At 42.0% G+C, this 23,200-nt stretch overlaps 1 protein-coding gene across 8 annotated transcripts in view; it reads right to left on the bottom strand.

The window, feature by feature from the left end:
• SLC4A10 (solute carrier family 4 member 10) overlaps window positions 1-23,200 on the bottom strand; it is a 173,680-nt gene that overhangs the window by 106,078 nt on the left and 44,402 nt on the right. For 2 of the 8 annotated variants that reach the window (XM_079976523.1, XM_079976527.1), the window contains exon 1: window positions 12,545-13,138. The exons of the other annotated variants lie outside the window; for them this stretch is intronic. In XM_079976523.1, coding sequence (XP_079832649.1) covers window positions 12,545-12,616 — 72 coding nt within the window. In that variant the 5' untranslated portion in view covers window positions 12,617-13,138. Of the gene's footprint in view, window positions 1-12,544; window positions 13,139-23,200 lie in introns of those variants that run through there. 8 annotated transcript variants of the gene reach the window in all.

Here is a 23,200-nt window from a genome sequence, read left to right as displayed (position 1 = left end):
ACCATTCTAAGTACCAGTGAATCAAAGTTTGAAATAAGGACCTTATGCATTATATCTTGCGCTGCCCCTTATATAATGAAGTAAGAGAACAATTTTTAACACCTATAATGACAAGTTCCCCTGGCCAGAACCCCTCTGACATGATTTTATATCTCCTCGCAGACAGAGATAAGTATGTGACCTGGCGTGTGGCACTCTTTGCAACTGCCACTAGGAAAATTAGAGCAAATTATATAGCCAAGGGAGCCACCAACTGTAAAGGAGATGAATTTATTTGACCCTATCTACATCAAGCTATAAAGGGACGCGGGTGGCGCTGTGGGTTAAACCACAGAGCCTAGGACTTGCCGATCAGAAGGTTGGCGGTTTGAATCCCCGCGACGTGGTGAGCTCCCGTTGCTCGGTCCCTGCTCCTGCCCACCTAGCAGTTCGAAAGCATGTCAAAGTGCAAGTAGATAAATAGGTACCGCTCCGGCGGGAAGGTAAACGGTGTTTCCGTGCGCTGCTCTGGTTCGCCAGAAGTGGCTTAGTCATGCTGGCCACATGACCTGGAAGCTGTACGCCGGCTCCCTCGGCCAATAAAGCGAGATGAGCGCCACAACCCCAGAGTCGGCCACGACTGGACCTAATGGTCAGGGGTCCCTTTACCTTTACCTTTTACATCAAGCTATATTCTATCTTTATTACCAAACTCCGAATATAATTGCACATTGTATTAATTAACATTATTTTTAAATATATTAGTGGCCATGTGATAATTTTAACCTATAAATTTTATTGTTTAATGTCTTAACCTGTATATTAAGGTACTTTTATAGCTCTGTTTAGAGAAGGTAATGTCTTGATAATATAAATGTTTTAAGTTTTTTGTATCAATCCAGTATATTTTCTTTTAATTGTTGAATGATTCTGTGTACATTGTGGCAGCCTTTGGCTATGTGCAATAAAACTGACTGACTGACTGACTGACTGACTGACTGACTCTAGCTGAGGCTGCTAATGAAGCGAGAGACCATCTTGGCTGTAAGTCCTGGAAGACCTGATCCCTGCCTTTCAGGCTATTTCCACTGGTGGGAGGGCAGGGCCCTGACTGACTCCAGCTATAAAAGCCGAGGCTGCTGAATAGACTTTTGGTTTGGGGTGTGGTTTGAGAAGTTTTGTTGCCGGAGAGAGCGGGGGTTTGTTGCTTTTATTTTTGTATCTTTATTGGAGGAAAGGGGCATTAGGGGAGGAGGAAAAGGGAAAGTTATATTGAATATGCAGAAGTCCGCTCTCATGACATTGGATACAACCCTTTATTGTGGGCCATACAAATTATCTGTCAATTAATATAACAAGCTCAGAGAATCCCAAGGTCTCTTATGGCTTCAACTAATTCAACTGATCAAAAACAAACAAATACCTGCCTTGGACGCAAATAAGAACATAAAGCAGCTTTAGGTAAAATAACTGACTTTTAAGATCATGTAATATCATAAACATTTTTTCGGCTTTGGTGGCATGCAGCCCCACATCCTGAATTTAAATTCCTTCCAAGTTGTAGAACTGCAAATGCCTACATTATTGTCTCATTACAATTCTCTCCATCCTTTAATTATCATGCCTCAGGCTTCATTAAATCATCATGTGCTGTCTAAAGCCTTATCCATGCCTATGTACTCAACATGCACAGGGTTGCCTACCAAACTATTTCACAGTTCTAAAGTTTAGCATTGCAGGGAATGGATGTATGAAGCTGCCATTTTCCGTTTCGCTCAGTTTCTCATTTTTCTAGTCTTAAATTTAGTTCCCCACCCCCATTTCTGCATGCATTTGCAATTAAAATAAAAAGTCAAGCTAAAAACATGCATGCATTTTCATGTATCTCCTAATGTGCACATTTCCATAATCCATTTTGCCTAGCATATGCATTTTTACAAGCAACTTTATCCCAACAAAACATGATTTTGTACATTACTTTCACTGTTATACACATTTTGGCTTTCAATTTTTACTAAACAAAAAACCCTCCCACACTTTCAGTACACATTCATTGGCTGGAGATCTGCGCTGAAAAATTCAGAGAAGTGTGAATTCTAAGGACTTGTTGCTTTGGTTTGCCTATTATTTCAGCAAATGCAATTTGGTAGCTCCATATTAAAAGGTGAACCAAATGAAATTTCTCCCTCGTCCCCGTGGTTAAGTAACAATCACAGCTTACAGGCTACACTGAAGCTCAAGTCCATATGTACCTGGTACACTTACAGAGTATGTAGACAAGAAAACTTGGGTGACGTCTGTGCAGTCATGATGGGGTTTAAACCACCGTACAGATGGGTCATAAAATAACTGCAGTAATGACCTATGTAGTTAATCTAAAATCTGAGAAACGCTCTCTAAATTATTCTCTCATTGAACTCTGAGATTCACAGAGAGAATGCCAAAAAGCTTGAAAGGCAGTTGAGTCCATCCTTTTAGTGGACCAAAAAGGCAGTTAAGTCCAAGCCCTTGCCCCCATCCTCTCTCGTTTATCAGCCTACAGATCAACCATCCCAGGGTTGGTTCCAGGCATGGAGAGGCCCTCAGGAAAGTGCCCTCTAGTGCTTCCCTTCTTATGTCAATGCACCCTAGCTGTGGGCTTACCTGGCAGTGGATGTAGGAAACTACAAGCAATTCTTAAATAGCCATGACACGTATTCATTATTCATTATCACTCTAGGACACTGTGGGAAATGAAAAAAGCAGCTCCCACTGGGGGTCATAATTTACATTTCTCATAATGCCCTGAAGCAAAGGCTGGCTACTTACTAGCCGCCGCCCCCTTCTCTCTCTCTCTCTCTCTCTCTCTCACACACACACACACACACACAGAGAGAGAGAGAGAGAGAGAGAGAGAGAGAGACAATTACCTCTTACAAGCAATGCCAGTACTTGGCCCCTTTCCATCAACCCACCAATACACTGGGGTTTCAACCTTTCTTCTAGCATCATTAGCAGAGTTGCAGCAAGGTACCGAACAGACTCGGGGCACAGGGCCTAGACACAAATTTGGATACAAGTCTATTTTTAGGCATCAGGCAAAGACTTTTCTCTTTACATGAGCTTTTGCCCTTTGTTTGAAGGCTGGCATTTTGGCCTCTTCCAGCAGGGTAGGATCTTCAAGTCTTGCCCTATTATCTGTATAGTTGTGTTTTTAGATTTTTATTCAATGTTCTTAATTGATTTTGTGGTGAGCAGCTTGAGGTCACTCTGAGAAAACAACTAATGCATATGCATCATCATCATCATCATCATCAATATACTGAGTAGCTATGGGCAGGCCAAGATGGCAGGCTGCTGGAGTCTCAATGGCAGTGGACTTTGCAGCATGGCTAGCTACCCATTTTTAACTTGTTTCTTAAAAGGGGAAATGGGCGGCAAGGGATCTAGGGCCTGGCACAAAGGATCAAGAGAATAATACCCCTGGGTCATCAAAATTCTGCACTCAAACATACATCCAGTCCATGCTCACCCCAAACATATCCCTTCCTAGCTTTCATATTAATCTTTCCCTTCTACGGGATTCCTCCTACATTGATTTATTAGCATGTCTCTGCCCAAAATTAAGTATAAATGGGAGTTTTAACAATCCTACAGGATTTCAGATTGTGAGTGTACCAACATGTTCGGGAAGGTTGGAACATTTCCAACCAAATATATCTGAATTGACAGGCAGACTTCTCTGTAAAAAAAGGCAACTGTAATTTGGCCAAGAACCACAGGTTTACACTGATACCTACAGGGATCTATGTAGGTTTCCACATTTTATTTCAAACTCCAACTAGATGGTTGCTGTTGCGTCTCCCCACACACCCATAATACATATATGTATCTATGTGTTTGCATGCACAGAGACAAAATGAAACTAACATCATTGCCAAAAGAGAAATCTTTTCCATTTGTTTTTCAAATTATGCTGTAGAAAAGCTTACCTAATCTTAGACAACTCTATTAGCTATTTGTCCATTACAATGGGTAATTAACGTGTGTGCTGCAGAATCCTATACATCCTTACTCAGAAGTAAGGCCCACTGTGTTTAATGGGGCTTCCTTCCACAATAGGTTTAGGATTGCAGCCTTAGAACATGAAAACACACACATACACACACACACACACACACACACACATTAAAGGGGGGAATTGTATTGGGTAACAGTTCTTCTGGCTTTTCCATGCATAAGTGCATATACTGGAGAGGAAAAAACCCTCAGCGCCAGTAAAAAAGAAGCTAAGGTTTAAAAATAAACTGGTATGAGTCATGCACTCCAGGCTATCTTAATTCCAAATTAAAATGCTCTGACTGCATAAGGAGAATGCAACTTGGTGCAGCTTATGTTTGCTCAAAAACAGTGATTTGCTGCTGTAGCACAGTCTTCAGAATTGAAGAATTTTCTAGCACTGCTTACTTTATACAATTATACATTTGTAGAAATTATTCATTTAATATCATAACATTCTTGGGAAGAGTATATTATTCCCTTTACTAATGAGTAACTGATGAGAGCTAGGAAGTTGTCCAAAGCTCTTATGGGTGATTTGAACCCCATTCCTCCAGATATAAACCAAGCAATAAGTCTGGTTTATATTTACATGCACACCAGGAACTTCACTGAGAAGTATGTTGATATAGATTTCACCGTTTGCATGTACCCCTTTTACAACATTTGTTAAGTTGTAGACCACCAATATGATTATGAATCTGTCTTCATAAATTTGTGAGACTATCCACATCATCTCTGCTACATGGTCTTTTTGATGGCGCATGCTGGGAATCAAATCTGGGACACACACACACGAAAAGTATTAGCACTGCCACCAAGCTAATCTCATTTACCACCCCCTACCTTCCTTCTGGCTAGGTCAGTTTAATCTTGGAATGCTACAAAATATTACAGGCAGATAAAATAAGCTCTGAAAAGCTACGCTGCTAGGAACACAAGAAATTCTCACAACAGCACCATGCTTTCGCAGGTCAATGGAGCAGAAGACAAATTTCCTTTAGAAAGTCCTTTCCATGTAGAAATGTCTACAAACCCTACATGCATCAAGTACATGTAGCATTTTTGTCTGTTCTGTTATGGATAAATGTGGCAAGAGTATAGGTAAGTACCCAGAGTACTGGATTCCACAGCAGAATATATACCTGTGCCATTGAGAACTATGCATGGAATTTATGCAACAGGCCACAAATCAGCATGCAGTTTCCAAGTAATAGGTTTAGTGACCTAAAGAATCTGGGATCCCAAAATGTTTCATGAGCGTGATTGGCCATACATCTTCCTCCTTTGCATTTTCAATTTTGGAACATGCAAGCAACATGGCTCCCTGCAGGTCAGAGCAACATGTTTAAGACGGCCCCGAAGTAACCCACTGAAATCATTGGGCATGGCTAACTTCAGTCTATTTGTTCCAAGGGGTCTACTCTCGAGTTTCCATTCATTCATTCAATTGTTTTATTTGTGTGCCGCTTTTCCACACACATGAAATCGTGCTCAAGGCAGCTTACGACAAAGAAGCAGGGGTGCATTTCAAACAAATGCTGCAAAAACCATTTCATAATAACATGGCAAAACAATAACATAGCAATGATTTCGTAGCACAGCAAAACAACAGCAATTTTGTAACAGCATAGCAAAGCAACAGCAAATATAATAGCATACAGTACAGAAAAAACCACATTCCAATTCTATAAATATAACATTATTATGTAAACAACATGCAGCATCCAATAGCAAAAATAATAAGGAAGGTTCATAGCTACACCTTGGTCCTAGAAACATCCCTCCCATGATATTGCTCACGGTCATCTCCTTGTCTTAAGTTTGTCTTAAATGGATCCTACCCTCAATTTTTGATGTACTGTAGAAAAGAAATAAGGTCATAAACTGCAGTTTTCTCTTTCTATACGTATAGGCAAAAAGTGCACTGTCATTCATATTAGTTTGCTATTATTATTATTATTATTATTATTATTATTATTATTATTACATTTCTACCCTGCCCTTCCTCGTTCAAAGGAACCCAGAGCAGCATGTCAAGCTTCATTAAGTGATACAACTTCCAATGTTCCTTTATTGAATCTTCATTACGTCTGAATTGTTTCTTAATCCTGCCACGGTGAATGACAATAGCCTTTTATTGTATCTGCATTCAAGACTTTGAACTGGAGGCATGCCAGATACATCTTCAGTGACTGGGTAACTCTGATTTACAAGATGTGGGACCCAACGCTGACGACGGACTGGAGACATGGGGAGACCACATTTGAAGAGTGTCTCAGCTGGGGCTTTGGAAGAAAACTGCTGCCCGGGGATTCTGCACAGAGCTGACACTGCAGACAGAGGAGAAATGCCAAACACTAACGAAGACTGAAGTAGCCTCAGCAAATAGCTACCAGTAAGTGATGCAACTGTGAAGATGAGGACCAAGAAAGGCATGGATCCAAGCAACAGACTGAGAGCTTTTACACTACCTAAGGTCTGTTGCAAACTTTGTAGTCTGTGCCTGAGAGTTCCATGCCTTGCGCATGATACGTGACCCTTTGGCTCTGGTTGGTTATGTTGTTTTATTGCTGTTTATGTTCACAATATAGACAGGCATAAAATTTCTTTTGACGCAGTGCCTGAACTCAGATGCACATTGTGTATGCATCATTTATTGGACTGATCTAGCAAGTAATTCAGGAGGCTGTTTCTATGGAACTGTGTAGTTCAATCAGGGCAAGAAAGTGTGGGGCAAGGCCCAATTTTCACTGTATTTATTTACCAGTTTACATAAAATTAGCACAACAGTAAGCATCAATGAAGTCTCTATATATTTGAGCCCTGGCATCAGAAGTAGCTCACCGAATGGGAGTGGAAGCACTCTGCTAGCTTTCTAGCTGGTGCTTTTTGGGAGGGGTGAAGAGGTCAGCACAAAGTCTCAATGTACCAGCAAAAACAAACTGTCCTTCCTGCCAGTGCAGTTGCACCTTGCTGGCCTCCCCACCACCTCACCCTTCCCAGTAAGGCAGGAAGCTGGTGTAATGGCTCCACCCCACTCAGCAAGCCACTTCTGTCTGGCATTGCAAATTAATTCCGGGCTGAGCTTTGGAATGGAACCCTAGGCATGCCTATTCAAAAGTAAGTGTCAACATGGCTTAGTCCAAGAGAAGTGTGCTGTCAGTCACCTCTACCTCCAGCAAAGGTAGGACCCAGGTGTTACAGGAGGTTTAAAAGAGGGGATCCAAGTTCAACAGGTTTGAGAGACACAGCCACACACGAAAAAAAGAATGTGCCAATCATGGCAGAAAGCCATCTTGCTCTAGTGAATTAGATTCATTTTCCCCAGATGTGCCAGAATGATTTCTGCAAAGTAGCTGGGGAAATATTTATGGCTTGCAGAAGTGTCACAAGGTTCATTAATGCTTAATAACATTCATGCATGGTTTGCTGTTACAGCAGAGTGCCTATAGGAAGACATATTGATGAGCTGCCCTTAGAACAGCAACCTTCCATTACAGATTACTAGATGGAGCAATAAGCACATGACTGATATAACAGACTGAAGACCTGCAGTCAAAGATTTGTCTTGTTAGTGCAAATCAATATGTGAAATTCACAATTTCACCATTTCCTCTGATATCTACCGCTTCAACCTCCACAGCTTCCTTGCCACACTATTTTCATCCTGTCCAAAGCAGAAAGGCCCAATTACTCCCAAATCCCGTCTGAGGTTTTCCTCCATGTCCTACCCTTGTCTTCCACCCATTTCCCTCATAACTCTTATCTTTTGACCATTGTGCCTTCACATTTCTGCTAGTTATCCTCTTCCCTTCTCCCTTCATTCCCTATGCATCTGGGTCATGCTGGGTCCCAGCTGTACTTCCAAACCAAAGCTTCCTTGCTTGTCCAGCATCCCATCCCCAAACAACCGCATGCCTTGTCTGCTTTCCAGATGACAGCAGACAGTCCCTCGTATCTCTGCACCTCTGCCCTTTACCCTTCTCTCACAGGAAGTGTATTGCGTATCCACATTCCTTCTGGACCATTAGAACATTTATTAACATCCCATGGCATCATAGCAGCTGAACTGGTTGCTAGAGAGGGGGTTCAAAGCAAGCAGACAACGCAAGGCAGATGTTAATCCTTGTAGGTAAGATTGTTCAGATGTTCAAAAGTATGTATGTGGGCTTAAAATGTGAAGAGGGTACACACACAACGTCTGCCCCATCATCCCTGTGCATGTCAGCTCTTTGAACCTATGAAGGTGACTCAAACTACATTTAGTTAAGGTCATTTAGCATCCTCCCTATGAACCAGAACTCTGTACAATTAGCTTCTCAATAGACGTGAAGAGTCTAACCACATTCAGATGAATGCAGGTTGAATCTTCCTGCATGTTCAGTATGGAAAGGTTGGGAGAGGAAGGTGCAGAACACTTCAGATATTTTGGAAATGGTGTGCTCACTATCTAATAGGAGTGCTCATGCATTCATCTGACTATTTATTTACAAAAGCATTTATTCACTGGCATTTCATGAACTTATGACAATACTCAGGAAATGAAATCATAAAACGCTATTTTTAAAAAACAGCACATAACAATAATTCAGAGGACCGGCTAATCAAGAATGTTTTAAACAACTGCACAGACCTGCCACCATAAAAAGGTCTTCAAGGAAGTTCAAAAGTGAGGATGCCTGCGAAATCTCTGCTGGAGAAGCCTGAAGTGGGCTTCTGTTGTTACAGCTTAGCCCTCTTCTTCCAGTGTACAGGACACTGATTTTTTTTCTCAAAACACTCAGTTCTGACACTCAGTTTGCATTTTCAAATCACTTCATAGAGATCCCACAACAAATTTAATTGCTTGTAAATGATTTGTTTGTTTGAAAAACCAGCCAGCCAAATGCAATATGCTTGGAAAATACAGAGTCACTGATCAATGGTTTCCACTGGAAGGGCATTCCCCAGTTCTACGAATCCTCTTAACCCCCTGGCCCTGCTCCCCTTCACTGTTGCTGCCTGTTCACTTGCCTTGTGCAAGCAGAAACAAGAGCAAGGAAGAGGAGCCTCCACACAGAAGCAGCTCCCCTGGTGGGATGGAGCTGCAACTGTCCCTTCCTGGGACAGAGAGTGAGAAACGGAGGAGAAGATCAGCACCGTGTGGGAACATTGTTAGAAGCAGTGGTTGGGTTGGAGACTGAAACTCGGAGCCACAGAGAGCGAGAGTGAGTAATGGATTGCTTTGAAGTCATTTCTGCACCAGGTAAAGTAATTTTTAGCCCCACAGCATGTCGTGTATTTTGCCCAACCTGTCCTTTGTTTTGCCTGATCAAAGGTGACAACCCTAGAGTTCTATTAAGACATATGGTAGACAAAACAAAACAATGGGAGAGTCAGAAGATACCAAGTTCTGATGGAAAGACACAGTCTTCAAGTTTTATAAAATAAGACACTGACATACCAGAACTTGAGTTTTTCTCTAAGATTCAAAGCCATGTAAAGCAAGAAATGGTTTATAATTAATAATTGTTCACGCTGCCCATGCTTAAGTTCTACTAAGCATTCAATCAATTTATATTATTTCCATTCTACTCTGAACACATTTGATTCTTTTAAGAGCCTTCTCAAAGTGTGGATACTGTATGTGCTAACAGTTGTTTTATTGCTGCTTCCAACAAGCAAACAAACCATTACTCTCTTAATGTACATAATATCCTTTTAATAAACTATCTTAGTTAATAGCTCATTCTGTCTCCAGTGGTGCTATCAGTCTTACTTAAGCCTATTATACAAAGCTACTTGGAGGTTTCACAAGCATTTGTGCTTATTATTGCCGGTAGTATTGTATTTTATTACTGCATAAATAAAAACATATCAGCATTCACAATAAGCCATGGTTTCACTTAATGTGACTTGCAAACCAGGCCAGTGGATCATCAAGTCCTTTCTGGAGGCCTGAAATGGAATAGCCTTACAGGGGAAAGCTGGTAGAGAATTCTAAAATCGAGGGGCCACCATAGAGAAAGCCCTGCTCCTTGTGCTCACCAATCTCATAATGGGCACTTGAGAAGAGCCTACATCAATGATTTTAACATGCATGTAGCTCTGAGTACAGACAGTTAATACCACTGGCCATTCATAGGCGGATTAATGGCAGATACAGCTAATCCTATTTGAAAGCCATCTAGGTTGGTGGGCATCATCATACTTGTCTGCTGTGTAAATAACTACTTCCTCTTGTCTATCCTGAATTTTCTACCACTTGACTTCACTGGATGACTCATCCAGTGGAACCACTGGATGGTTCTATTAATATGCAAAATGGGGAGAATTTTATTAATTTATTGCATAACTTTCTCTGCACCGTGCACAGTGTCCCTCCTATTTGTCTTTTTTTCCTAAAGAAAAAAAAAATCCAAACCTTTCCTCATAGAGGAGTTGCTCGAGACCACTTATCCTCCTGGCTGCCATTTTCTGAACCTTTTCCAGCTCTACCATATTCATTTTGAGATGATCTGGTCCTCATGAAGAAAAAAAAAAAATCAAAACTAGCCTGAAAGATCACCAGAATACCCACAGGAATTTCAGGCAGCTGCCAAGAAACAGAATGTACTCCTTGCATTAAAATTCTCCAAAACTCAATTCTGAAAGATGATTAAACATGGTTTGTAGCAACTGTAAAAGTAACATTAAACCCATTCCAAAACTAATCAAGCTTAAGAATGTGTTCATCTCCCCTACTGTTAATCAAAACGTAAGCTGGATAAGTACACCAGGAAACATATCAATTATAGTTACAAGCCACAAAACAAATATTGTTTTAATATATGTTTTTAATTAAAAATGATTGACCAGATTCCTGCGTGAGCCATAGCTTTAGACCTCTGCCAGGGTCTCCAACATGCATTTCTAAGAAAGTAAGCAACCAGAGAAACAAATTAATACATGTCAATTTTTTAAAATAACCAAACCACTAAACTTTTTATATATCTGCCTTCTGAATTATAAACATATTCACCCTTTAAAAATCCGTGAGCCTTCAAGGGTCAGAAAACACCCACCCTCCTGGACCAATCTGAGCATCACTTGCAGAAACTGAACATCAACTGTACATGAAATGCTACAGAAATATAACCAATGTTTCCCTTTATATTATTGTCACTAAAACAGGGGTCGCCAAAGTGTGGTGGATGGACCACCAGTGGTCAGGTGATCTGCATATGTCAGGTCATCTGCGGTTTAGTGACTGAAGACAGGAGACGGCACATCCACCCCATTAAATAGTCACCCAGATTTTAATTGGTTTTTTTAATTGCTTCTTTTATTTCTTATCACAGTGTAGTCCAAATTCCATGGAATTCAACAAAACAAATGAAAGCAGCAATGAAAACTCAGTTAAAAAATGAAAAACATCTAGCATAGCACCTTGCAATTTCTATAACAGGAAGAAAAATCATTAAAAGGCCCCAATTCCTCAGCAATGGTCTGGCGGGTGAGGGGGTGGGAAGTTTAATAACCACTGCTTTATGACACATCCTAACAGGTTACCAAGGAAATGTCCAGCAAACAAGTCGGAAGCAGTTAAGTTGGTATTCAAAGCCATTGCCAGAAAGAGAGAGAGAGAGAGAAAGGAATCACATTTGTGTCTACTTTTAAACATAATCTCCTTACACACTATGAGCGATGCACAAGCAAGAGCCCCTACCTTTGGCTATTCAGCGCCATTTGCAATGAACATGGTTAAGCTGATTATACTGTTTTCAATTTCGTTGCCCGCCCCACACCACCCACCCCAGCGCATCAAAATAGGCTGCTGGAGACACTATGGTGGTTGAAAGGTTACATAAAATACAGACCCAGCCGCTTCCCATTCCTGTAACAAAAGTTGTTAGGGGGGAAAGATCCTTGCACTCTTCAGAGGAGCAAGGCAGCTGCTTGAAATGTAAACGTCAAGCCTTGAAAAAATAATCAAACCTACATCTACTATTTTTAAAAAATATGCCTTATGCAGAATGGCTTATCCCCAGCCTTGATTGTGATAGGCTGTTTTCAGCCCACTTTTCATAAAACAGGATGGTTCGCAATGTGCTTTCATGAAAAGGATGTGCAATCCTAATTAACATGCCACTGTGCGAATGACCTTTGTATCGTCAGCCCAACAAGCAGTACAAACCTCCAAATTCATGCTGTGAGCTATTCTACGGTTCTGATGTTTTATTCCATGGAACTGGTGCATATATGTTGCAGCAGACATGAGCAGAACAACATCTACACACTGAATATTTGCTGTCTCTTTTAAAATACCCTTATGACTTTTTATTTCTAATACATACACCCCCCCCAAAAAAAAAAAAAACCCACCCATATACCTTCTTGCATTTTAAGACAAGCTGCCTGTAGTCTAAATCCCGCATGGAATCTAGCATTTAAAAAACATGACGACTTGATCCCATTTTAAAACGAACCAGAAAAGAAATGCAAAAGGCAGTGTTTGAAATAATAATGTAAGCCACAAATAGGAATATAAACCACAAGGCCATACCTGGTGACTGGTTAGAGACTGGAATGGCTCCCCGATCCCAAGATGCATGACCTTTCTATTCCCAGAAAGCATTCCCTGCCTTATAACAATGCATCACTTTCTCTCTCTCTATCTCTCAGGCATCTTCTGGGCCAGCAAGGAAAACATCAGGTTTCTCCATTTAGCAAATGATGAGCGAGCTCCTTTCGAAAGATCGGATCTCAAAGATAGTTCCCTTGCCCCCACCCCACCCCCCTGTGAGCAGTTCCAGTCATCTAGTAGCGAAAGAGGCTGGCACAGCTACATCAGCGATGCTGCTAATGTTTTCAGAAAACACTAAGCTTGCTGCTTAGAGCAATCCCGCATCATCGAAACAGAGCAAGCCACATCCTTCAGCTCTCCACTCACGTTACTATAAATCCTCGGGTTGCCATTATAGAGAACGATGATTTGGTTGTTGCTTAATCTCGAGGCAATTAAAGGTGAAAACAGCCATTATGCAACACACACTGCTTTGAAACAGAGCGACAGAGAGAGAGAGAGAGAGAGAGAGAGAGAGAGAGAGAGCCAGGCAAAATGACATATCCAGGTTATCTCAATTTGCTTGCATGACCACTTCTTAACATGCAACGCTGCTGTTCTGAGTGGAAAGCTCCACAGTATGAGGTGACGGGGAAATTACCAGAAAGAAATCATATGCAATTCAGAAACAGGAGGACACTTAAGATCCTCTGGAATCATATCAAATGAACTGAAAACACCATTGAGATTGAAATATGCATCATATATATATATATATATCTTTGTGTGTGTGTGTGTGTGTGTGCGTGCGCGTGCTCATTTTCACAAAGCTGTATCCTCCTTGCATTTTGTGCACTGCTCCCTGGCAGCAACCCAGACATCAACATACCTTGAAAAGATGCCAGTATTATGACAGGGCAAATGTATTTGGGTACCAAACAGAGTGATCACATGCCTGTATTTCTGTTCTCATAGCCCATTTCACTCCATCAGAAATTGTATTGCTCTCTTCTGAAGAGCTGTGAACAATCCATTAACAAGACACAAGAGTAGCACGGTTATCTCTCACAATATTTTAGCAGAAATCACTCTGTGCCATTTTAAATTGTGATCCCAGTGAATCAAATGCTCTGTTTGTTTGTTTTTAAAAGCTGATCCTCAAGACCAATGCTATTGTTTTCAGTGGGTTTGCTCCCAATGGTTTTAAGAGGATCGCAGTAACCTGTTTTTGTTTTTGTTTTTCAGATTTGCAGGTGATCATATTATTTTCAGCAAATAATAATATTTTTAAGTGTAGTCGTATTAGAGCCATACTCCAATTCTGAAAAAGGCTCAGCTGTAGCTCAGCATGTGACATTGGCCATACAGACAAAAATAAGGACACTCTTGTGCATGAGAGGGTGGGACTGATGGTGTAATCTGGCAGCCCAACAGTGGTGAGGCCAACAAAATCCCGGCTCAAATGTGCCAGAAGAAGAAAATGGATGCATGCATGCAGTTGGTTCCTAGTGGCAAAAGAATCAAGGTAAACCACAAACTGCATAGCATATAAAATACATGGAATGCATATAATACACTATACTACATTTATATCATTTAGAGACCATTCTGGTCCCATTTTACAGCTGGCAAACACTGAGGCACAGAAAAAGTGGCTAGCCCAAGATCAGCCAATGAATGAGTGATTTCCCCCCCCCCCAACCTTTACTGTGTTAGGAGGACAGAGATGGGTTACAGGAACACTCATCATCTGAACAAGCCACATACTTCATTTATCCAACATGGAAGAGCATTTGCCTTAGCTTAAATCCAAAGAGGTTCTTTGTGGGTGATATGAAATGATAAACATTGACAGGTACATTTGCTATTACACCTAATTAGAATGTCAGTTTTACAGCCCACCACAAAAAAAAGGAACGACCATAAAGCATTTATATTTTTCAAGTAAAACAAGAGAGATCCTATCTAGAGAATATGTCATGTATTCAAACAGGAGCTGAGAAGGGAACATTTTATTAGGGTCCAGACATAGAGGCGGAGGACATACTAGGCTCTAACCCCATTCTACTGAGGCTACATTGCAAATCTTGCTGGAGACATGATGGAAGCTGTATTAATTCATCGATAATAGTTGTTACTTTGCAGCTGTTTTGCACTCACACTATTACTACTTACACAAACCAATACTGGCTCCAAGTTTGTTTTTGTGAGGAATTAAAACAAATGAATCCCTGTGGGCCCACATTTGTGGGTGAACAACAAAATAATTGGCTGGGCACCAGGATTCAAAACAAGTGGCTTGCACACCGAGAGCCCCAGTAGCAGAGTATTAAACTCACAAAGATAAGCAGCGCAGTAAAGCATTAGGAACATAGGTTGTCAGACCTTTTCATCCCGTTCAGCTGCACACAGCAGCTGACCTGTTTCTACCCTTCCCACTATAAGCAGACCACACTCTTCAGTAAGTTTGAAATCCTTTACTTACAGATACAAGGTCTCAGTTCATGCATTGTTCCATGCAGCAGCAAGAACAAGACAGGCAAAATAATATTGGGTAGAAAATATAGCATATAATTCCAAACACTTACTGCAAGCCCAGGAGCAAGATCACGCACATAAGAGACTGCTTAGAATGGGTCAGACCATTGGTCCATCTAGTATAGTGCTGTCTTCAACAACTGGCAGCAGCACTCCAAGGTTTCAGACTGGGGCCATTCCTAGCCCTGTCTGGAGATGTCAGGGATTGAACCAGGGACCTTTCAGGTACAAGGCGAATTGTCTACCAGTGAGCCAGGAGGCAGTCATAGAGCTCATCTTTTGCATGCAGAAGATCTCAAGTTCCATACCTGGTATCTCTGGGCAAAACTTGGGAAAGACTCTAGTCTGGAGAGCTACTGCCAATTGGTTTCAACAATACTAAGTTAGATGGACCCATGAGCAAAGCAGGGAAATAGGCGGCAGCCTTACACCATGTGTCAGTACAATCACGGCACCAGACTTAAAGCAGCTGCTTTAATACTAGAGAGCAGTGACTAAGAACCTGCTTGAACATATGCTTTGCCCCTCTAGAGAATGAGAAGTCAGTCGGCCTGGTTTTAAATTTAGTTGATATTTCACCTAACCTACTTCAACACAAAATGTTCTTATGAAATATGCCACATTTTTTAAAGAAGAAGAGAAGAAGAAGAAGAAGAAGAAGAAGAAGAAGAAGAAGAAGAAGAAGAAGAAGAAATGGAAATTATGATATGGGGATCAAGAATACCACACATCTATTGATCAGCTACAAAAAAAAAACCCACTGAGTAGAGAGAAAACAGCATTACAGTGGTACCTCGGGTTACATACGCTTCAGGTTACATACGCTTCAGGTTACATACTTCGCCAACCCAGAAATAGTGCTTCAGGTTAAGAACTTTGCTTCAGGATGAGAACAGAAATCGTGCTCCGGTGGCGCGGCAGCAGCAGGAGGCCCCATTAGCTAAAGTGGTGCTTCAGGCTAAGAACAGTTTCAGGTTAAGAATAGACCTCCGGAAGGAATTAAGTACTTAACCCGAGGTACCACTGTATATAACAGCTTGCACAAAAATTCACAGTACTCTGATAGGTGTCTTCTGCAGTTTTTGTGTTTTTGTCTATACATGAGCTTGTGTGCATTGCAGAGCCATCACTGGATAAGGTATGACTTTTCTCATGCAGCAGTCTAGTCCCCTCCTGTGACCTAATGTCCAGCAGATTTTTTGGGGATTACAACTCCCATCAGTCTCATGGCAGTGCTAACTGCGGCAGGTGGAGAGTTGTAGTCCAAAACATCTGCACACCACCAGGTTGATGGGGATGCTCTTCTAGTGCAAGACCTAAAACAGACACACCATGGGCCAGGAGACTCCCTTCCACACAGAACTCCTGTGCCACTGCAGGTAGCTGGAGCTCGACAAACCTGAGAGTTGAGATCCTACATGACCCACAGACTGTGCAATCAGCACCCGTGTTGATGTACCACCAAGCAAAGCAGAATAATGCTACCAGTTACTGCAAGGCCATTAGACTGTATGAGATCTCAACTCTGGGATTGCTAGGTTAAAAATCTGGGGAGCATGCATACAGCTTGACATCTGCCCCACCTCCTGCAATTTCAGGAGCTTAATAAGGTACATGTATGCAGGGCTGATGCCAAATTCGAGTTGAACCTCACCAACGTGCCCTCTGGTAGACCTCCTCCTAGTTGGGTTAACCCTGGTATGGTTACTTGGTGACAGTGATGGTAGCAGTGCTTGGAGTCCTAGCCCCAACTGTCTAATGATGGTTGAAGAACATCCACAGTGCCATGCTCAGCTCCCAGTAATTCATGACATGCACCTGACTGATGCTGATCAAAGAGCTAGCCTTTCAATTTCCCAGAATGCCCATCAAAGTCATTGTGGGGAATTAAACTAGAGGTTCCAGATCCAGCCACCTTAAAAAGAGTCCAGAGCAAGCAGCTGTAATGGACCTTGCTGGGACCTTGACAGCTTCCCAAGGTACTCTGTGCTGATGCTGGGCCTGCAGGCACATTCTCTGGCTATCAACCTGGCCACCATGTTCAGTTCCCAGGTATACATGTGGTTCGTCAAAAGCTCCTTACATTGGCCCGTCTGGATGATTATACTGGTGCCACCCAATGGGATTGAGCACAGCACCATCACCAATATACAGGTCGTAACAGGTCATGTGGTATAGTGGTTGGAGCATTCCAACTAGAACCTGGGAGAGCAGGATTCTAATCCACACTGAGTCATGAAGCTCACTGAGTGAGCTTGAGCCAATCACCACCTCTCAGCCTAGGCTAGATTCACAGGGTTGTTGTGAGAATATACTGGAGAAGGAGAGAACTATGTATGCCATCTTGAAGGAAAGGTGGCATATAAAAATAAAATAAAAATAACATTCCTTCACATGCCAAACATTCATCTGTTGGTCTGGCCTTTCACATTATCTGCTACGATAGTTTTAGAAATGATTTAGATGCTTCCACCTTCCCTTGATTTACAGTCCATCATGAGGCAGAGCATAGAAAAGGCACCCAGCCATGAAGCTTGTGAAACTCTGAGCCAGTTTTAATGAATCCCACATCCAAAATGTGCTATTAGTAAATAAAACACCACTGTGTGCCAGTTTGCGAGCTTTTTTTAAAAAAAAAATGTTTATGATGTTGGTGTTTGCAAGGGAGTTATTTAACATTTTCATAATTACACGATGGCATAATTCAGCATTCAGTGATATCAGTATATAGCCCATGAATGAAAACTGTCAAAGCCTGTTTTCTTCAACAAGATCAATGACAGCATCAAAAGGGGAATGGCACACAGGAAAGGGAACAGCACCAGGAATGCTTCCACCAGACAAGCTCTGGCCTGTGGATGTAGCGTTGCTGCCTTGGACTTGGAAGACTACATCACAAGAGATCTCAGTGGGCCAGAATCTTTCCACTAGAGTAGAAGACTACTGGACCAAGCTGGGCCCCTCTAACCTCAGTGTGGGTGAATTGGAATATAGCTGCTGCAACTATATAGGGTTCAGTATCTGTCTGGTTGTTGTTGAAGCAACATTGTTCTTTCCCCATAACAACCACTGCCCCTGCCCAGTAACCCAAGGATAGGAAAGGCTAACCATAGAGGTTAGCAGCCTTTCTCAACCTTGGGTGCATAGCTGTCAACGTTTCCCCTTTTTTTTAAGGGAAATTCCCTTATTCCGAATAAGATTCCTCGCAAGAAAAGGAAAAAGTTGACAGCTATGCTTGGGTGCCCAGGTGTTGTTAGACTTCAACTCCCATCATTCCTAGCTAGCAGGGTCAGGGATGATGGGCATTCAAGAACATCTGGGGACCCAAGATTGAGAAAGGCTGTGTTTGGAGTGTTAGACTGGGAAAGTCTAGGTCCACATCTCCATTCAGCCACAAGCTCACTGGCCAACATCAGGTCAATTTGTTTCTTTCTGTCTGTCTCTGTCTCTCTTTCCGCTGAAGCTATCTCACAGGGTTCTTGCAAGTATAAAGAACCATGCATATTGCCCTGATCTCCTTGGAAGGAGGGAGAGACAAAAATGTACTAGATAAAATAAATGCTCAAAACATAGCATGGTCTGCTGTATCAAAGTAAACATCATGTCAACTTAAAGAAACAAGCAGCATATTTGTTACTTGGAAACTGCCAGTTTTAGAATCTGTGCCCCAAATATCTTGGGGGCTGCCAGTAAATCAGGGCATGCAATCATTACAGTTGCTAAGCCACTGCAAAAATACCAAGTGAATGCTTTGTCCCCTTAAGATGATTTTGCATGGGATATAACCATGCAAAATCTTCTTAACTTTTATCAGTCAGAATATTCTGTCGAGTTACTATCTAAGGCCACATCCTCACTGTACATTTAAAGCACTATCATGGCACTTTAACTGTCATGGCTTCCTTTAAGGTATCCTGGAAATGGAGTTTGGTAAGGGGGGAGTGAGAATTGTTAGGAGACCCCTGTATCTCTCACTTAGCTAGTATGTTCAGAGTGGTTTAACAGTCAAGCCCTCCTCCCAAGGAACTCTGGAATCATAGCTCTGTGAGGGGAATAAGGGTCTTCACAACCACACAGCCATCCATTTATGAAGAAGAGCTGCAAAGTAAACCATGAATCCATTCTTTCTTCTGCCTAACAATTCTAGAATGTGCTTCGTACTAGTGTGGTGCAGTGGTTACGAGCATCAGGCCAGGACTTGAGAGGCCAGGGTTCAAAAACCTACTCAGCCATGAAGCTCACTGGGAGACTTTAGTCCAGTTACCACCTCTCAACCTACCTCACAGAGTTGCTGTGAGAATAAAATAGGGAGAGGGCAACTGTGTATGCCACCTGCAGTTTCTTGGAGGAAAGGTGGGATATAAATGTAATTCTAAATAAATGAATAAATGCAACGCACTTTCAATCACAGAGATAAAATATTCTCAGGAAGCAAAGACCATGTGACAGAATGAGGAGGATGCTTCCAGTGATACAGCTGAGGCCTCATTAAAGGTGTCAGAGTTGGACACAGATCTGACCTGTGGGGTCAGATTCACCTTGGAAGTTCTTCCATTTGAGCCCCACTGAAATGAACAGCCATTGCACAACAGGGTGGTTGTGTTTTTGCGCAGCTGTCCATTTCAATGAGGCTTCAACTTTCCCCGTGGTCACTCATGGGATTTTAAATCTGTTTTGCTTAGCTCTGGAAACAAAAATGGCATTATTTGGCTTGCTCTCTTCCTGAGGACAGAGGTGTTGTGTACTTTGCTGAATTACTGTTATCAGAACCTCAGGGGGATAAACGTAAGGAGGACGCAAATGTTCCCTTGATTTTGATTGATTTGTTCCACTCTGAAACACTGGATGAATCTCAAGGGGGAAAGAGATGCGAGGAAGCGACTCCCCTAGTTAAGTAATGATCACCTTAGGCAGGCAACAGGCTGCTTTAATTTCCACGCTACCTGCAGAGGAAGTTTCCACAAACACTTTGTGGTAGAGACAGTGTGCTTGGCAGAAGGTGATGTCTGTTTTTACTAGCCTGCAAATCCACACTGGTCCACCTCTGTAGCTGGCATGAAAACAAAGGCTACTAGCCTAGACTGGTAAAAAAATAAAATGTTTTCAGGCTACTATGTTCTTATAAGAGGGTTAGATAACTTTATGGAGAGCAAGGCAATCAACAGCTACTAACCATAGTAGTGGGGTAGGACAGCTGGAAACAAAAATCACATCTGGCAACCCATGCGCCCCTTTGGTTTCTGATAATAGATGGGAAGATGAATCTAAAAAGCCCAGGACACAAATTCTCACAGCCCTCTAGCAGCTATGGTGGCTCATTTACCAGAAATAATGTACTTAGTGTGAACTCTAGAAGTGATTCTGACCAAACTAAGCTTCCTAGAGCAAAATATACACCAGAATTGAGTATACACCAGAGTTAACACTAGCTATGGTTTCCCCAGTAGTGATGTATGGAAGTGAGAGCTGGACCATAAAGAAGGCTGATCGCCGAAGAATTGATGCTTTTGAATTATGGTGCTGGAGGAGACTCTTGAGAGTCCCATGGACTGCATGAAGATCAAACCAATCCATTCTGAAGGAAATCAGCCCTGAGTGCACACTGGAAGGACAGATCCTGAAGCTGAGGCTCCAATACTTTGGCCACCTCATGAGAAGAGAAGACTCCCTGGAAAAGACCCTGATGTTGTGAAAGATGGAGGGCACAAGGAGAAGGGGACGACAGAGGACGAGATGGGTGGACAGTGTTCTTGAAGCTACTAGCATGAGTTTGACCAAACTGCAGGAGGCAGTGGAAGACAGGAGTGCCTGGCATGCTCTGGTCCATGGGGTCACGAAGAGTCGGACACAACTAAACGACTAAACAACAACTGGTAAATGAGCCACCATAACCTCTAGATGGACATGAAAATTTGTGTCCCAGGCTTGTTAGACTCGTCTACCCATGTACTATCTGAAACCAAAGCAGCACATTGGTTGCCCAATGTGTAATATATTGGCATTATTTTCAGCTCTCCTGCTCCCCACTATGGTGGCTGTGTCCTACTTCTGATTTCTGAGACAATATGGGTTCCTTGGGGAATCCTAAGTGGTGAGAGAACGCTGTTGTGCTCATGACCAGCTTGCAGGCTTCTCACAGGCTTGTGAGAGAACAGGATGCTGGACTAGATGGGTCACTAGCCCGATGCAACAGGCTCATATTATGTCCTTAGGAACTTCTGCAGACAACAAGCCTGCTGTAAGCCTGAAAAGATTTCTTAGAAAAAAGAGATCAGCCATTTTGGATCCAGAAAGAGCAAATAACACCATGCGGGGGGGCACTGAAGAGGAGACAATTTGCTTTTATCTAAAAATGCCTCTAACCATTCAAGTGGTTTGAACTGAAAGCTTTGACATCTATGAAGAGTTCAGTCACCAGGCTGCAGCTTAAACTATATTAACACATATACTGTACCTATATGTCCTGCAGATGCTCAAGGAAAATTATTTCCTTAAGCTAAAATCATAAACCCCTAAATTGCTTAGTAACTTTCCCCCATGTTATCTTAGTGTGGTAATTCCAACATTAACATTTCAAGTTTTCCCCTGCCAAATGATATCTATGAAACAAGATGTAAAAATACAGAGTTACACATAAAAAGAGTTTTCTGAGCAGGCAATGGGGGTGGGTTCTCTCTTTTCTTTTCAACACAAGGGGAACTTATCTGTCAATTACTCCTGCACTGGCAAGAAGGTGTCATGTCAAGGCAGGCTAATAATATAGATCAGTGTCTACTCAAGGAAGTGACTCACCTGGCTTTGAAGCCATGTCCACAGCCAATAGTTGAGTAGGAGCAGAGTTTTATCTCCCAGTAAAAGCATCAGATGACTTCCTGAGGTTGAACACAATGGCTAATGGGGAAACTGTAGATGACTCACTAAACCTGAGTCACACACATACAAAAAAAGGACCAAAGTGGGCAAAGGTGAATTGTTGTGTGTTTTTTTACAAGCAAGTCATCAGATGAGACATCCATGGCACAAAATTATGAGGAAGGCTGCAAAGACTTATTTCACTACAAATTGCATAAATCATGTGAGGCCACTCACACGTAGAATTATCACAACAGCAGCATGCCTGCTAACTTTACATGCAAACACATTGTTAGTGTGTTTAGTGCATGGAACACTAATGTGGGCAAGGGCTTTGCTGTACTAAGTTTGCTTTTTCAAAATAAATAAATGACACAACAATGTTTCATTTATTTACCACAGCCCAGTACTATCCATTGTGTTCTTAAAATTGCAAGTTTGTATTTATTTATTTAAGAGATGCTTACTGCTTACTAAGAGACATTCTTCACAAAGTGGCACAGGGTTGTGACCAACTCGGAGTAGTCCCATTTAAATGAATGAATCAATCTAAGTTAGTCATGTCTAGTAACTTCAGTGGGGCTGCTCCGAGCAGGTCTAGCACTGCATACCACTCTTACAAAATAAACATAAAAAATATAACCAATGGAATGTACAGTCATACCTTGGTTGCTGAACGCCTTGGAACTCGTACGTTTTGGCTCCCGAGCAATCGAAAGCCAGAAGTGAGTGTTCCGGTTTGCAAACAATTTTCAGAAGCCAAACATCCAGGGCGGCTTCCGCAACTTCCGATTGGCTGCAGGACGCTCCTGCAGCCAATCAGAAGCCGCGTCTTGGTTTTCGAACGGACTCCTGGAATGCATTCTGTTCAAGAACCAAGGTACGACTGTAATTTAATACCATTTAAAACATCCACTGATAAAAGCTAGCAAAGGAGCTACACATTGTCCGGCATAACATAAGCATACCAAAAAAAGACAACAATTTCTACAGCTTAATTTACAACTAGCCAAATGCCATGACAAGAAGATGGGTCTTCAAGGCCCAATCTCATGTCGCTGAAATCCACTGTGAAATTTGTTCCTTGTATCTGACAGTCTACTTGTCTTTACAGGTGTGCACCGAAGTAGGCCCTCTGGAGTGAATCTTAAGGCACAGGTAAGTTGATACAGGTGTCACCCAGTTCTTTTAAGTAATCCAGTCCCAAAAGATTCATTGTTTTAAAAGTCATCGCCAGCACCTTAAATTAAGCTGGCAATGCACTGG

This window comes from Podarcis cretensis, assembly GCF_951804945.1.
Source record: "Podarcis cretensis genome assembly, chromosome: 1".
NCBI classification, from domain to species: domain Eukaryota; kingdom Metazoa; phylum Chordata; class Lepidosauria; order Squamata; family Lacertidae; genus Podarcis; species Podarcis cretensis.
The sequence above is the reverse complement of the archived record's forward strand: the minus strand, read 5'-3'. Positions and strand labels throughout refer to the sequence as shown.